The sequence below is a fragment of the Malania oleifera genome, chromosome 7, assembly GCF_029873635.1.
Source record: "Malania oleifera isolate guangnan ecotype guangnan chromosome 7, ASM2987363v1, whole genome shotgun sequence".
Classification (NCBI taxonomy): Eukaryota; Viridiplantae; Streptophyta; class Magnoliopsida; order Santalales; family Ximeniaceae; genus Malania; species Malania oleifera.
In genome coordinates, this window is record NC_080423.1 from 18,879,114 (window position 1) to 18,893,706 (window position 14,593).

The following is a 14,593-nucleotide window of genomic DNA, read 5'->3' on the forward strand; positions in this document are numbered from 1 at the left end:
TGACAGACTAATAGCAAAAAGAAACTAAGGGTTTTGGTATCGAAAAATTAACGGTTTGACGGTCCAATTTGATTTTTAGACTAATTACAGAACCATCACAATGAAAAATTACTTTGAACTATCTCTTACCTAATACTGCATTGCTCAAGGTAAAAAAGAAGAATTCAATAAGTGGGCCCACGGTCAAGAACATGGAGGCCAAGAGTGGGGGGGGAGGGCGGGGGAACGTGCTGCGAGCCAAATGTTTTTTTAGATTTTCCAATGTGGAACTAAAATTGAGTGGGCAGTTGCATGCAGACAGCAATTGAATTCAAGTCTCCTTATCCCACATCGAAAAATTGTAAGTTGGGAGACCCTACAAAACTCTATAAAGGCCACCCTCTCCCTACTATTACGTCATTATATAATTGTTATTATCTAAATCAATTTTTTTAATGAAAAAAGGAGTGGAAAATTAAAATCAAACAATAGTTCAGTAAATAATTCAATTCAAAAAAATATATGATTAAAGAAACATGCATCACTAAAATATACATCAGATTTTAACATGAATATTATATGTTAAAATTAATATAAATTTTTATATATAATCAATTAATTCAGTTCTTGGTTTTTTGGTTCACTAATGGGCTAAAACCAAAACCAAAACTCAAAACAAAAACTGAAAAACGAACAGTAACTTATTTCAATCTAGTCTCTAGCCGGTTTTCAGTTTTCTGATAATTTTTGTACACCCTATAAGTCATGCACATGTTTGGCCAGCAACAACTTTCAAGCTAGAATCATACATCGAGATTTGAGAGGATCAAAAGGTCCTTGCAAAATATCTTTAAATGGGTTGTAATCTCAAGGAAAATAAAGCAGATTATGCAACTGTGGGATCTAATAGGAATGAAGAGGAATCCTTTCAGCCGTTTGAAAGAATGGAGAAAAAGAAGACTGAGGAAAAGAAATCAGTGAGGAATCGGGAAGCAAGATGCAAAGCGAAATGAGAGGAGGGAATTGGTAAGGTTGCTATTGAATATTTAGGTAAAGTGGAAGACCTAACCTCAATGATAGGTATCTCCCTCTATTTATAATATTTGTCAAGTACAATACCAATGACCACAATAACCTTACTAACATGACTCTTAACACATGCTAATAATGCGGACAAAATAACTATTAACACTCCCCCTCAAGTTGGAGCATATATATCATATGCTCCTAGCCGATTACAAATGAATCTCCCAAGAGCACCTCCCAAGGTTTTAGTGAACAAATTAGCAAGCTAAAAATATGACTTCGCACGAGTGGTTGTAATGAGCTTATGTGCAAGTTTCGCCCATTTGTCTAAGGACGGATGACCAAGATGACAATGGATTTGAAAAGCGGTGCAATAGCAGTTGTGCAGGCAATGGGAAGAGAGAACGACTCAAAGTAGTAAAGCCCGCAAGCCTCACATCCTGTTTCAATTGTCTTCCTCATCTTTAGATCCTGAATAACCACAAAATTAGGAAAGAAGGTTATAGAAGAATTTAGTGACTTAGTAAGCTTACTGACTAACATGAGATTGAAGGGGAATTAGGAATGTATAAAACATAAGAAAGAGAGATGGAGGGAGTAGGATTTACTATTCCTATCCCATTAACCACAATAGTGGACCCATCATCAAGGGTAACTTGAGGTAGATTTTTAGGATACTGAAGGGTAGAAAAGAAGTTAGTTGCACTTGCCATATGGTCAATGGCAACAGAATTGCTAACCCAAGGACTAGCAAGTAGCAAGAGAGATATTAGATGACATACAAACTGAAGGATTACCTTTCTGGGCAAAAGATGCAATGTGATTCAATGCTTGTTTGATACTGTAGAAACCTTGAATACTCCTCCTCTAATATAGACCAAGTACACAATTCACTCAAACAAGTGACTAACAAGGGAACCATACTTTTGGGATTCACGAACTCCTTCCCAACACTCACAAACTTAGACCAATAATAACAAGATTAATTGCTAGAATAATCATAACAACCACGAACAAGGTGACCCACCATGAACGAGTCACAAATAGATCAGCACAAGGCTGCCACAGCACCAAGAAACTTAGACATAGTCCCAAGAAACCAGCACCCAACACCAGAACAATTGGAGCAAGGTGACTGATTTAGTACAAGAAGCAAGACCTTGGGAAGATCCTTGTTGGAGAATAATTAAGACGAGTAGGGTTAAGGAACTAATGGATTAAGTTAGTAGTTTAATATGTGAGCTTAGTATAAATTTGAAGGGAATTGTGTGTATTTGGGGGTTGTTTGTAATATTTGCGTAAAGAATAGGTTTGTTTGCAATTTCATGTAGTTTTAGGGGTATGTGTGTAATATAATGTGTTTAAGCTTTCTAATAAATAGTGTGTGAAAGCCATGTTGTAAGTTAGTTATTGATGACTTGGAATTAGAATTGAACATGAGTTCCCCTTGGTATCTCCTCTCTCCTCCCTTCCCATTCCTTCCTCTCTTCTATTTCTTCTAAATTCTCCCATGGCTGCAGAACCTTGATGCTGCCCCTGCATCATTTAGGAAAGTTGGCCTGACAAACTCTACAATAGGAATGTTTGAAAGACTTTGGATGACTTCAAACACATCCATTGCCTTGCTTGTAGTGTCTTCAAGTTGAGTAAGTTTGATATGCTCAATAATCTCATATTCTTTGTCCTGATTGGTTGATAAAGCAGACTTCAAAATGATTTTCTTTCCATCATAGTGGAAGATATACGAGTTCTCTTGTCCTTGAGTCACACCCAAATCATCCAACGAAGAAGAATGGAGTAAATGGCCAATCTTCGTAGGTATGATATCACACCAAATATTAACCAAATATTCACCCATTTGGATAGGAACCAAACATCTGCCGCAAACATGAATAGTAGAGGTATCAACCCAAGATATCACATAAGGCTCTGGGTGATGTTCCGAATGAAGCAGCATTCGAGTGAATCCATTTATGGAAATCAGTAACCACATTCATTGGACATCTTCCATCAATGATAATTTTGCAAACCTTTTCTCCACATTTGAGAAAGGTAATGAAAAGCTTGAAATTGTGCCCAAAGTTTGGCAAATGGCATTCCTTTTTCCTGTAATTTGTCACCATGTTGCTGAATTTATGCATATACATGCTGCAGCTATATATCACAACCCTTTAACACAATTTCCCACAAGCCTTACTCTCAATTTCTCAAAAACTATTTTAAATTCACTTTGATATTGATTGTCCTACAGAAATAAAACAAATTCACGAAGAAAACTCACAAATAACATCAAAAAAACCTGATTTTTATGTTGGCAGCAATAATTTCAGGGTTTCATGCCAAATTATCACCCGTGCTAGTAATATTTTGTGTCCACAGGCAAAACATCTCCTTGCAGATCAAAAATATCACATAGAAAATCCAAAATATCGGGGCCGGAGCAAATTCTCGTGAAACTGGAACCAGAAGAAGACTAAGGGAGAGTCCCACTCGCAGGTCGCCAGCACAGGGGCGGTGAGCCACTAGAGGCGACTTTCTGTGATTCGAAGAAGAAGAAGAAAGGAGGCAGAAGGCTGCTGGGTAGCAGAGGATTAAGGACAGAATAGGAGATCAGAACAGAGAAGAGAAGAGGAGGAGAAGAGAAGAAATCATAAATAGAGAGAATTGAAAGAATTAGGAGAGAAAATTAGAAGAGAAGAAGAAGGGAGTGGGAGAAGAGCAGGGCAAAAGAGAAGAGAGAAGGAGACATGGGGAGATTGAAATGGAAGAATGGAGATCGAAGTTGGGCTCTGATACCAAATGATGCAGGGGCAGCATCAAGGTTCTGCAGCCATGGGAGAATTTAGAAGAAACAGAAGAGAGGAAGGAAAGGGAAGGAATAAGAGAGGAGGTACCAAGGGGGAACTCACATTCAATTCCAATTTAAATTCATCAATAACTAACTTACAACATGGCTTTCACACACTATTTATAAGAAAGCCTAAACACATAAAAGTACACACATACCCCTAAAACTAAATGAATTACAAACAAACCCATACTTTACACAAATAATACAAACCCCCAAATACACATAATCCCATACTAATTAATACTAAGCACATATAATAAACTACTAACTAAACCCAACAATTCCTTAACCCTACTCTTCTTAATTATTCTCCAGCAAGGATCTACCAAAGGTCTTGCTTCTTGTCCAATACCAGTGACCCCTCCATGAACGAGTCACAAATAAGCTTAGATACAGACCCAAGAAACCACAAACTGCACCGGAACAATTGGAGCAACCACGAACAAGGTGACCCACCATATGAGTCACAACTAAACCAGGATAATGCTTCCACAGCCCCCCCAAAAAAAAAAAACAATGATACAACGAGATAACCATGAATGAGGTGAACTACCACGAACAAGTAACCAACAAACTGATATAACACTGTCACAGCCACACAAAAACAGCTTATGAACACTGCCACTGCTACTCACCATTGGCCTTTACTAACACCAAACAACAACTAACAGACTACCATGAGTGCATGGTCAAAAAAGATTGGATCTTTGAGCAAAACACATGCCCAACAGCTTGATACTATGGTCTATGGAAGGAATCAGAATATTCTGGAGGAAAAAATCAGAAAAAGGTGGCTGGAAACTCTCTCGCGCGCCGGCGCATGAGGTCAGGACTGCCAGCAGTCGGCTGGCGCGTGGGGGCACATGGGGAACTTTCAGGCGATGGGATTTTTGCAGGGTTATAGTTCAAATGGTTCTGTCTTTGGCTATGTGGTTGGTTTTGTGAAATATTGAGAAGGGCAGCAACAGGAGGCCGAGTTTGGTTTGGCGTAGGGTTTAGGTTGGATCATGCTCTAACACCGGGCACCGGGCTGCCCTTTATGCTCTAACACCATGTTGAATAATTGGGTAAAATGGGAGACCTAATCTCAATGATAGGTCATTCCCTCTATTTGTAATATATGTCAAGTAAAATACCAATGACCATTTACCAATCAAAAAAACAATACCAATGACCGTAATACCCTTACTCACACTTACCAACACAATTACACATACTAATAATTCTTAATGACCAAATAACGATTAACAGTTGCAATGTCCAATAACTAAGACAGAAGATCATGTGGGAGCTTCAAGCTTTGGCAATAATGGGAACAGGAGAGTATCTAGAAGCAACGGATTTGAGTCTACTTCCTCCATGAAGCTCTGCCTACCAAAAGGGGGAGCGGGAGAAAGATGTCAATTCTAAAAGCATGCTTAAAAAATGGAAGCTGTATTTGATATGCCTGCAGGAAACAAATTGGATGGGGATGGAAGCCAGCTTGTGATGCCAATTTGGGGTCAATTTATTCTTGCGAAAACATGGTAGTGGGGAAGTCAGTTGGGCTGGTTTATACACCTGATCTATTTTCAGAATCCTTCTTCCTCCCATTTGGACAGGTTTATAGTTTCTACATCTTAGAGTGATTGCTTTCTTTTTACAAGAGCAGTTTCTGGACCATAATCCTTCACTTCAGGCATGTGGTGACTGAAAAGTATATGGCACATTATAATCCCATTCCACTTTGAAAGTATGTGGCTAGTAGAGGGTTTCGAGGATTTGCTAGGAAATTGGTGAAATCTCCAAGTGGGTAATGGGAGTGCTAGCTTGATCATAGCCAGCCAAGCTGAATCTCTTAAAACCAGCGTTAAAACAACTGAATCTTGAGTTGTTGGGGTATATAAGAGTCCCAGAACATCAAAGTCCAAAAAAATGGAGCAAAAAACCAAAAAAATCAAAAAAAAATAAAATAAAATAAAGAAGAAGGATTAGTTGTTGGGAATATTTCTAGAATTGATGAAAATGAGATTAGCAGGGGTTTGACTAAGCATGAAAGGAGAAAGGAGGGCGGCAGACTTGTCCAATATTATGTAGGAGACATTTTCATCATGACACAACTCCAGGATAAGTTGATTAAATGAAGCACCCACTTCTTTCATGGTGGCCAATATTAATAAGAGATTTGATTTTGGAACTTTACAGAGATCAATAGAGGAGCTACTTTAAAAGGTGGAACGAGATTAATGAGGGGATCCAGAACTCATTATGGAACGAAGTTGAGAGAAACTAACAAAACTTGGGTCAATGACTTGCAATTAGATATTTCAGATCATCACTCAGCTCAGTCACCGAAGGCTTCACTTGAAAAGAAAGAAACAGCTAAAGATCGAAAAAGAGTTGAATATACATATTAAAACCCCTTGGCCAAATGGAATGACTATGGCCTTCTTTCAGATTACAGGGATGAGATGAGCAAGAATCTGCCAGCTTTGTTCAAAATTTTTCATTTCCTTTCCATAATCATGCTGTTCCCCTTCCATATTCATGGGGAGTTCATTGCTTTGGCTCCCAAGAAAACAAGAGCCAAGTGCATAAGGATCGTAGGCTCCTTAGTATAGTCGGGATGGTAGAAAGAAGTTAACCTGCTTTTGTGGAGGGTTCATAAATTCTAGAAGTGGTCCTTATCGCAAATGAAGTTGTGGATTGCACGATAAGATATGGGAACGATGGAGGGCATTTGTAAGCTTGACATTGAAGCCTATGATCAAGTGAATTGAGATTTCCTCATCTATACTTTTAAAAAGGATGGGTATTACAGTGGTATGCAAAAGGCGGATATAGAACTTCATCTCCACCAGATTTTCTTATCCAATTTCTTATCTAGGTCTTCCTTCAAGGTTTAAGTACAAAGACAAGGGAGTTTGAGAGAGAGCCTATCAGTGCAAAGAGTACTGACAGACAAAAAATCATTATTTGTCAAAAAATGGGGGAGACTGTCCCTACTTTCTTAATGACCATGTTGCCTATGCTTGCTCGATGACCAAGTGGTTAGAAAGCATTTTCAGAGAAGATTCTTGTAGGGAAGTGGAGGGGATCTTTTTCAAATGCAATTGAATTTAGTGATCAATAGTAGTTACCCTACCAGTTCATGAGGGGAACTGGACACTAAGAAAATTTGTGATTCTATGCAAGTGGCTTTGGAGGTATACAAAAGAGAAGAATATTCTTTAGAGGGTTGCCATATAATAGCTAAACATGGGGAGGATCACAATAAGTAGAAGGTCATTCAGTGTGCGGTTACCTTGGGTTTGTGGAAGCAGATTAGGAGGGGTTGGGATGACATTTTGCCTTGTATTGTTTTGAAGGGGTAGGAAATGGAGAATCAACGCTTTTTGGCATGAAACCTAGGATTGGGCTACCCTCTTAACAAGCACCTCTCTACGATTTTTCAGTGGGCCTCCAGCAAAAATGAGTTCACAACTGTACAGCAATAACTAGAGATTTGTGCTCAAGCCTGGATTTTAGGAGAGACTTGCTGGAAGGTGAGATACATCTGGAGCCTGTTTAAAATTATCCAATCCATGGTGTGTGCTGGAGTGGCAGATAAGATAATGTGGATTTTATCCCAAAAAAAATTGGGTTTTTGGTTAGATCTTTATATAGTAGTCTGGAAGATAGAAAATCTATTCTGGATGGGTCTAGTTTTCCTTTGAAAGAAATTTGGAAAGATAGAAGCCCTACAAAAGGCTCCTCCTTTGCATGGGGCACCTATTAATAGAAGACCTTAATATCCACAACTCAAAGAGAAGGCATTTTTTTTTATCATCAAAGATAGATTTCATTAATAGGATACCAACTGCCACCTGTGTTCAAGAAAAGAAAAGAGAAAGAAACAAAAATGTTGAAACAATTGTGTATAAAGCAACCAAGTTGTTGAGAATTGTGCGAGTTTTTCCAGCATGTACAGCCCCAAAAACAACTCGTAAGAGTGCTAGCATTTCTCTCTCTTCCAAAGCAGGAGTGTTCTGAGTTCTGACCCAGCTGCAATGCAAACAAAAATAGTTGATCAATCCTGCCTTCCTGCTTCATAAATAACACCATTAACTAAATAATACCCTCTGGCCTCGACTTCAAAGCAGGTGTAGATGATTAATTTATCCTTCCTGCTTCATAGATAACATCGTTTAACCATTTATATTTGCATTGCAGTTGAGTCAGAACACTCTGGCGCTTGGTCTAGTGCTCAAAGAGCGAGCAATGGTAAATGTAGAAACAAGGAGATATTGGTGCCGTCCTGCTGGCTCTGTTGGATCATTTGAGAAATGAATGCAAGGGCTTTCATCATCGTGAGACTTTGATAAGTTATATGAGAAATGGTTCCTACCATAATCGAGAACATACTCTGGCATCATCAAACCAAAAGAATCCTGAAATCTTAAAAGTTTGGGCATAATTCCTTGAATTACAAAGGGGTAGGATCCTAAAGCATGATTAAGATATCACTTTAAATTTGTATTAAGTCAATAAAGCTGGCTTTTCTCCATCGATAAATTCTAAATACTTTATCATGTAGGGAACATTCTGACTCCAGGAACAGGATACTTTTATTTTCTTTTTTTGTCAACTTTAGAGGAAAATTCTGCTGATTATCCATGATATTGTTTGGAATTGAACTAAAAGAGCAACCAAATGAATTCAAATATAGAAAACAACTGATTTTTACCAAACAAGGAATAAAAAAAATTTGTCAAAACTCTGGCGGGAATCATGAAAATATGGAAAATTACATAACTAGAATGCAGATCCAGGCTGACCGGGAATATGTGACTTTAAAATTGTTATTGGATCCAGCAGTTTAGTTTTAGAATAGGGTCATTTCAGAAGTAAGCCAGCCTACATAAGGTCCTAAACTCGGGTTGGCAATCAAGTAAAACGCATTGCATAGTAAATTCCCTGGGTACAAGTACAACACAACTCAAATCAATATAAATTCCGACTTTCGAAAAAACTATATCAACCCTATTTATTTTCATGCGTCACAAACTGAACCGACGTTTGCCGCAAACTAATCACGACAATCAAATCTCCTAAACAATATCATTACCCCCCCACTAATTGCTCAAAAGGCATAAATCAAGTCATTGCATTAACTATCAGTTAAGAAAAAAATATCGCTTCCTGTATTTATATGTTCCAACTTCTTCACATTTCCCACATTTTCCCTGCCACCAAACGATGCCTTGAGAACACCGAGAGTAGTGAAGTAAAGAGAATAGAAGAAAGAGAAATAACTTGGCGGGAAATCAAAATCTTCAGATCCTAAAAAAGTGCCAGAAATGGAAGGTGGAAATTTAGAAAGAGGGGAGACCTTGCGAGTGGAGGAATTGGGGGAGTTGGGAGGAGACTTGGCAGGATCTTCGGGATCTTCGCCGCCACCGCCATTGCCTTGACTGAGAGGGATGGAAGTCGACTCCTTCTCTTCGGCCATTTTCTCGTTGAAGGTGAGAGGACGCAGGTCAAGCGGTGCTCACTGAGAACTTGAAGGACGCCTTGCGTGACCGTGAAGAAAGAAGCTCAAGGTGGTTGGCAGTCTTCATGTACACGATGATTTTTATTTTCTTTTCTTTTCGTTTCTTTTCTTTTTCCCTGCTCACAAAACGGCATTTTACAAATGATGATGGAACCTTATCAAGCAAGCAAAAAATTTCACTCCGAACAAATTAGCAAGCATTGTGCGATTGAAGGTTGAAGGTTCCTTCACTCAAACTTCCACAATTACCAAACCAAACAGCGTTACCAAAACTATTTTGGTTCTTTTTCTTTTCTCTTATTTTCAATGAATTTTTTTTTCACTCTACTTCTTTTGAACCAAATAAATTATAAATTTTTAGTAATGTCAAATTGTGAATTATAAATGTGATATTATAAGTTACAAGCAAAATTAAACCACACCATCCTATTTGAATTTATGTTATATATTTGTAGTTTATCATTCGATTGCCATAGTCATTAATGTAACGCTTCAAAAAGTGATAGGTTTGGGAATGTAAAAAAAAAATTAAAATTAAATAAATTAATTAATATAATATAATAATTTAAATTAATAATTAAATAATAATTATTAATTATTTAATATAATATTATATATATATATATATATATAACTTCCGGATGAATCAAGAAGATTAATCCCCCCCCCTTTTTCTTTACTTTCTTGCGCATGCCCCCCAGCGTCTCTCCCCGCTATTCATTCTGTCTCTCTCTCTCTTCGATTTTACAGCCAAACGGGCGCCGATCGCAAATCAGGAAATATCGTTGGACTTCATTTTCTGCCACTGTCATTTCTATCGGAGCGGATTTGTCGTAAAAGTGGCATAAGCATATCTATTGGGGTAAACTAAATTCTCACACTTACCTCAATTTTGCGTAAATCTTAAGTCTAATTGATGATCGGATACCACCACAAGAATCTAGGGATGATTCTCTACAAGTCTAGTGAAACAGATTTCTCATGGGATCATCATAAGCATAACCCCAAAATTATGATAAGAGGGTTATTAAGGGGCTAATTATTATTTAATTAATGTAAATTTATAAATGTTAGAATATTGGGCATTTTGAGGTTGAATTAGATTTATTAAATTTAGGGTTCGGGTAAGCGTCGCGGGTGTAATTTCGAGACCCTGCAGGCATAATTCAAGAAACCAAGTAAGGGTGTTAAATATTAGTTTAAATGTTAATTTTGAGTATATGGAACTTAGGGAAGGTCATGTTGACCTCATTGGTAATACTTAGTTTTGATAATGACAAATATTAAAGTATTTGATAGTTATCGAGTTTGTGTGCAGGTATATATTAACAGATCAATTGATGGCACATAAAGACTCAAAGTATAAAGACCCTGAAGTTTTCTTTTGTTGTAATCTATATTATTGTTCAGTTCGGGTTTGTAATAGTAAATATAGGAAAAGGTTTGTAATAATTTATGTATATCATGTATGTAGGTAATTGTAAGCTCAAAACCTTAGAAAGACCTTAAGGATCACTTTTCAGTCGACCTTTGGTCAACCGATGCCGGATTTTTTCAGTGTCCTCAAAATACCTTAGAAAGACCTATCACATATATTATATGGGGAATCTTATGTTTTGAAATTGGGCTAAATATGCAAAATCTTGTGACTTCGAGCGATCGAACTTGGCAATGTATTTTGTCTTGGTCGACCGAATGTTGGATCAATCAAAAAGTTTACCTGAGTTCGACAAACCGATAAAAAATGAATGTATCTTCCTCAGTCAACCAAACGTTCATTCTGACTTTTCCCAACAACTCGGACGCCTAAGCTTTTACGTTCAAAATACCTTTGGGCGACTGAATTGACAAGTTCGGGCTACCGAACTTAGGGACAAGCGATCGAATCGCGGACCTTTTGGAAATCAACTCGGTTCAACAAACCAAACATACACTTGGGCACCCAAACATTCAAACATAACTTTTTCAATTGTATCTGTTCGGGTGACCGAATCGTGGATCGGGTACCCAAATACTCTCAAATTAAGAAACCTATTTTGCCTATACTACTCCCAAATACTCTCACTCACTCATTTCCTTGATCATTCAAGTATTGTGAGAGTTCCAAAATGTGCTAGTGCTTTATTTTACATTACTTAAAACTCTCATCTTTGTGGTTATTAATTGTTTGATTTTTGAGAGTTCACTACAAAAAACCTGGTTGTTAGTGACGGATACAATTACGCCACTAAAAGTGGGAATTAGTGACGATTTTATCAACCATCACTAATACGGCACTATTAGTGACAAATTTAAAACCGTCACTAATATTTTCGTCACTAAAACCAGGAAAAAATTGTGGGAAAATTTTTTTCGAGCATAAATTATCTTAGGAAAATATTAGCGATGACTTATGCGATATTAGTGACAAATTAAATCTGTCACTAAAAGACTCTTATTAGTGACAATTAAATAATCGTCGCTACTATTATTTGAAAAAAAAATTATTTTAGAATATTAGTGACGAATTTGAAGATCTGTCACTATTAGACCCTTATTAGTGATAAATTTAAGAATCATCACTAATACCTCCTTTATTTAAAAAAAAAAAAAATTATTTCAGAGTATTAGTGACGAATTTGAAAATTCGTCACTATTAGCCTCTTATTAGTGACGGATTTGGGAATCGTCACTAATACGTCTTTTATTTAAAACAAATAAAAAAATTATTTCAGAGTATTAGTAACGAATTTGATGATCCGTCACTATGAGTCCCTTATTAGTGACAGATTTAGGAACCGTCACTAATACCTCTTTTGTTTAAAATAAATAAATAAAATTATTTCTGAGTATAGCCCCTTATTAGTGAAGGATTTAGGAACTGTCACTAATACCTATTTTATTTAAAAATAAAAAAAAATTATTTCACAATATTAGTAACGAATTTGAGGATTTGTCACTATTAGTGTCTTATTAGTGACGGATTTGGGAATCGTCACTGATACCTCTTTTATTTAAAAAAAAAAGTAAAAAAAAATATTTCTGAGTATAGCCCCTTATTAGTGACGGATTTGGGAACCGTCACTAATACCTATTTTATTTAAAACAAATAAAAAAATTTTATTTCAGAGTATTAGTGACGAATTTGAGGATCCGTCACTATTAACCCTTATTAGTGACGGATTTAAGAACCGTCACCAATATCTCTTTTATTTCAAAAAAAATTATTTCACAATATTAGTGACGAATTTAAGGATTCGTCACTATTAGTCTTTTATCAGTGACGGATTTGGGAATCGTCACTAATACCTCTTTTATTTAAAAAAAAAAATTATTTCAGAGTATTAATGACAAATTTGAAGATCCATCACTATTATCTCATTATTAGTGACGGATTTAGGAGCCGTCACTAATACCTTTTTTATTTAAAAAAAATTTAAAAAAATTATTCCAAAGTATTAGTGACGAATTTGAAGATTCATCACTATTAGTCATTTATTAGCGACGAATTTGGGAACCATTACTAATATCTTTTTTATTTAAAAATAAATAAATAAAAATTATTTTAGAGTATTAGTAATGAATTTAAAGATCCGTCACTATTAGCTCCTTTTAGTGACGGATTTGGGAACCGTCACTAATATCTCTTTTATTTTCCCGATTTCCCCCAATCTCTCCCTTATTTTTCCTCCTTTTCCTAATCTTTTTCCCTCCTCCCCTCCTCTCGCCCGTCGCCGCTCACTCCTTCTCCGCCACTGTTGGCTCCTCCTAGGTTTTCATCTTCTTCATCGTCATCATCTTCTTCTTCGTCTTCTTCTTCTTCTTCTTCTTCTTCTTCTTCTTCTTCCTCTTCTTCTTGATCTTCTTTTGCAAACCAATGTGTGTGTTGTGTGCATTTGTGCGTGTGTCATTCGCCTGTCGCAGTTCGTTCCTCCCACCGTCGCCGCTGCCTCTGTTGTAAAGCGAATGAGCAGGTTTTCTTCTTCTTCTTCTTCTCCAAACCAGTGTGCAAGTGTGACTGTGTGCATGTGTGTGCTTGTATGTGCGCGTGTGACTCTGTGTGTGTGTGTGTTACATTCACATATTTTTGTATTGATTGTGGATCAGAACATTGTGGAAAGTGCCTTGTATCTTTAGCAAAAAAAATGAAAGAATACTCATAGATAAATCTATTGCAAATTTGGAGGCTGCAAATCTACACAAACCTTCTACTTTTATCATTAGTGCTGCATGTCCTTGAGGGACTGCATTGGGATTAATCATAGTACTTTTATCTTAGATACTAATTGCACAAATCTAACTATATATGTGATGCGTACAATGTGTTAATTAATCGATTATGCGTACTCCTAATAAGCTAGAATTTCCAAACATATGCCAAACAACCTAGGTTTTCCAATTAATATCTTCTTAGTGGATTGTGGAATCATGAGTGTTTTGTTTCTTTGATTGATTCGGGAAATAGATTTGATTGAGAATGGTCAAATAATTAAGAAGGCTTATCTCAGGTTGCTTTTAACATTGGGTGAATTGAGTTGTATTTAGTAGCATTTTCTTAGTAGTTTTGTTTAATTTATTTAGGCATTATCTAGTACAGGATAAAATTGATCAAGATAATTATTAAGAATGTAATCTTTTATGAGAATAACTTTTTAATTAGTAGTCTGCTAGCATTATTTCACCATGGAAGGAAATGTAGAAAAGTAAAACAATCTAAGGGATGCAGTTATCACTATGATTATTTTGATTGTGGCAATTGCTTTTTGATTTCACCTGCCGGAATTCATAATTGAAAGCTTCATTTATTTCATGATAGATTGGATTGATACGTGCAATGTGTTTGTTAACTGTTAATGCCCTATATGGTCTGACAAAAAAATTTTGTATTATTTTTAACCGGCAACAGGAAAAGTTATTTTGGACTCTGTGATTCTAACAGTTGTGGTTGTTGTGAGCCTCACTTTGTACACCTTCTTTCAACTTTCTACAACCTTTCCTGTTTGGTGCTGTTCCAGTGCTAACTGTCTTTGCACTGATTCAGGTATTTCAATCTTCATGGGCAAGCTCAGTTTTATCTACTCTCTCATGGATTGCAAATTTTTTACATTTAATTACATCACAAGTTCATGAAGTTTTACCATGCTTTTGAACGACTTTACCATAATTTTTTCTCAATATCGAATACCATTTGAAATAAAATTTGTTCTAATATGATTCAAAATTAAGAAAAACTAAATGCCAATGAT

At 36.5% G+C, this 14,593-nt stretch overlaps 1 protein-coding gene across 1 annotated transcript in view; it reads right to left on the bottom strand.

Annotated features, from left to right (window-relative positions):
* LOC131159696 (protein LIKE COV 2) overlaps positions 1-9,673 on the bottom strand; it is a 77,467-nt gene extending 67,794 nt beyond the window's left edge. Inside the window, exon 1 of the mRNA XM_058114805.1 lies at positions 9,207-9,673. Within this exon, the coding sequence (XP_057970788.1) occupies positions 9,207-9,326 (120 nt within the window). The 5' untranslated portion in view covers positions 9,327-9,673. The remainder of the gene's footprint in view (positions 1-9,206) is intronic.
* Positions 9,674-14,593: the final 4,920 nt, after the last annotated feature.